The sequence below is a fragment of the Stegastes partitus genome, unplaced genomic scaffold (assembly GCF_000690725.1).
Source record: "Stegastes partitus isolate 25-593 unplaced genomic scaffold, Stegastes_partitus-1.0.2 Scaffold439, whole genome shotgun sequence".
Classification (NCBI taxonomy): domain Eukaryota; kingdom Metazoa; phylum Chordata; class Actinopteri; family Pomacentridae; genus Stegastes; species Stegastes partitus.
This window is the reverse complement of record NW_007578170.1, coordinates 239224-240373: the sequence shown is the minus strand read 5'-3', so window position 1 is coordinate 240373 and position 1150 is coordinate 239224. Positions and strand designations below refer to the sequence as shown.

The 1150-nt window shown below is 46.1% G+C and overlaps 1 protein-coding gene across 1 annotated transcript in view; it reads left to right on the top strand.

Annotated features, from left to right (window-relative positions):
* nbas (NBAS subunit of NRZ tethering complex) overlaps positions 1–1150 on the top strand; it is a 232923-nt gene that overhangs the window by 154550 nt on the left and 77223 nt on the right. Inside the window, exon 39 of the mRNA XM_008286182.1 lies at positions 656–906. Within this exon, the coding sequence (XP_008284404.1) occupies positions 656–906 (251 nt within the window). The remainder of the gene's footprint in view (positions 1–655; positions 907–1150) is intronic.

Genomic DNA, 1150 nt, shown 5'->3' with positions numbered 1-1150 from the left:
GGAGCTCCACCATGTTTCTTCAATCAGTGATCGGTTCAGGTCTCGTCCACATGAAGCAGAGTTTTATAAAACCCAGCGTCCTCCCCTCTACACACCACCTCGTCTATAGAACAGAATCCATCCACACCGAACCACATGAGTGTGTTGTTCATAAGCTGCTAGAACTTCAAGTAGCAGTAGTTCAGATCCAATCCAATCAGAGTGAGCCTCTGTCTCTTAACGCCGTCCGTCGCCTGTGTTCTTGTACATGGAGCGGTATCTGGGCCTGGACCAGAACCAACACAGGTCTGAGGGCGTCCACGCTGTTTCTAAACACAGGTCGCGTATAGGACGTAAGATCATGTTTAGTCACAGGCGGTGACGTTTGGAAAACATTTTCTGATTTTCTGTTTGTGTGCTTTTGTCGCTCTGTGTTGCGTTTCTGTCGTTGTGTTGCTTCGTGTCTCGTTTCTATAGATCTTATGTGTTATACTGTCTCGTTTTTTTCTTGTTTTGTGTCTCGTTTTTGTCGTTCTGTGTCAGACTTTTCTCCGGCGGCCTGCTGTTTACATTTGTTCTTGTTTTCGTCTCCAACACGTTTCAGATTTAACGTTTCTTCTGTTTCCTCTGGTTCCTCACAGTGAGCATGACCTTTCCTTCTCCTCGTCTCTTCCAGTCTCTCCACCAAAGACATCGAAGCTCGCAGCGACTCTCTGCGTCTGTTCGAGACTCTCCGGGGCGACCCTCAGGCCTTCTACGGCCACATGACCAAATATGTCCTTCCTACGGTGGAAGGAAGTGACCTCAGCCGCCTGCTCTATTACTACACCTTGCTGGACGCCGCCGGCTGCGAGCCGTTCGTCGGCGCCGCCATCAAACCCGAATCTCACGTCAAGCTGCTGAAGAAGCTGCGAGCCGTCGCCGGTGGTGAGTTAATTTATTGTGGTTTATTACCAACATGTTAGAACATGACGAGTTAAGAAACGAGCAGATGTGTTTCCTTTAAATTAAACCCCAAAATGACTCATTCATCAGCCAGAAACTGTAAAAATTGGAAGAATTTTACGTTTTTTATCTTCCTACGGCCCTCGAACGTTGATTTTTCTTTTCAATATTTCAGAGTTTCAACCATTTATTTCTTAATTAAGGCTTTTTTGAGTTTTTATTTCAT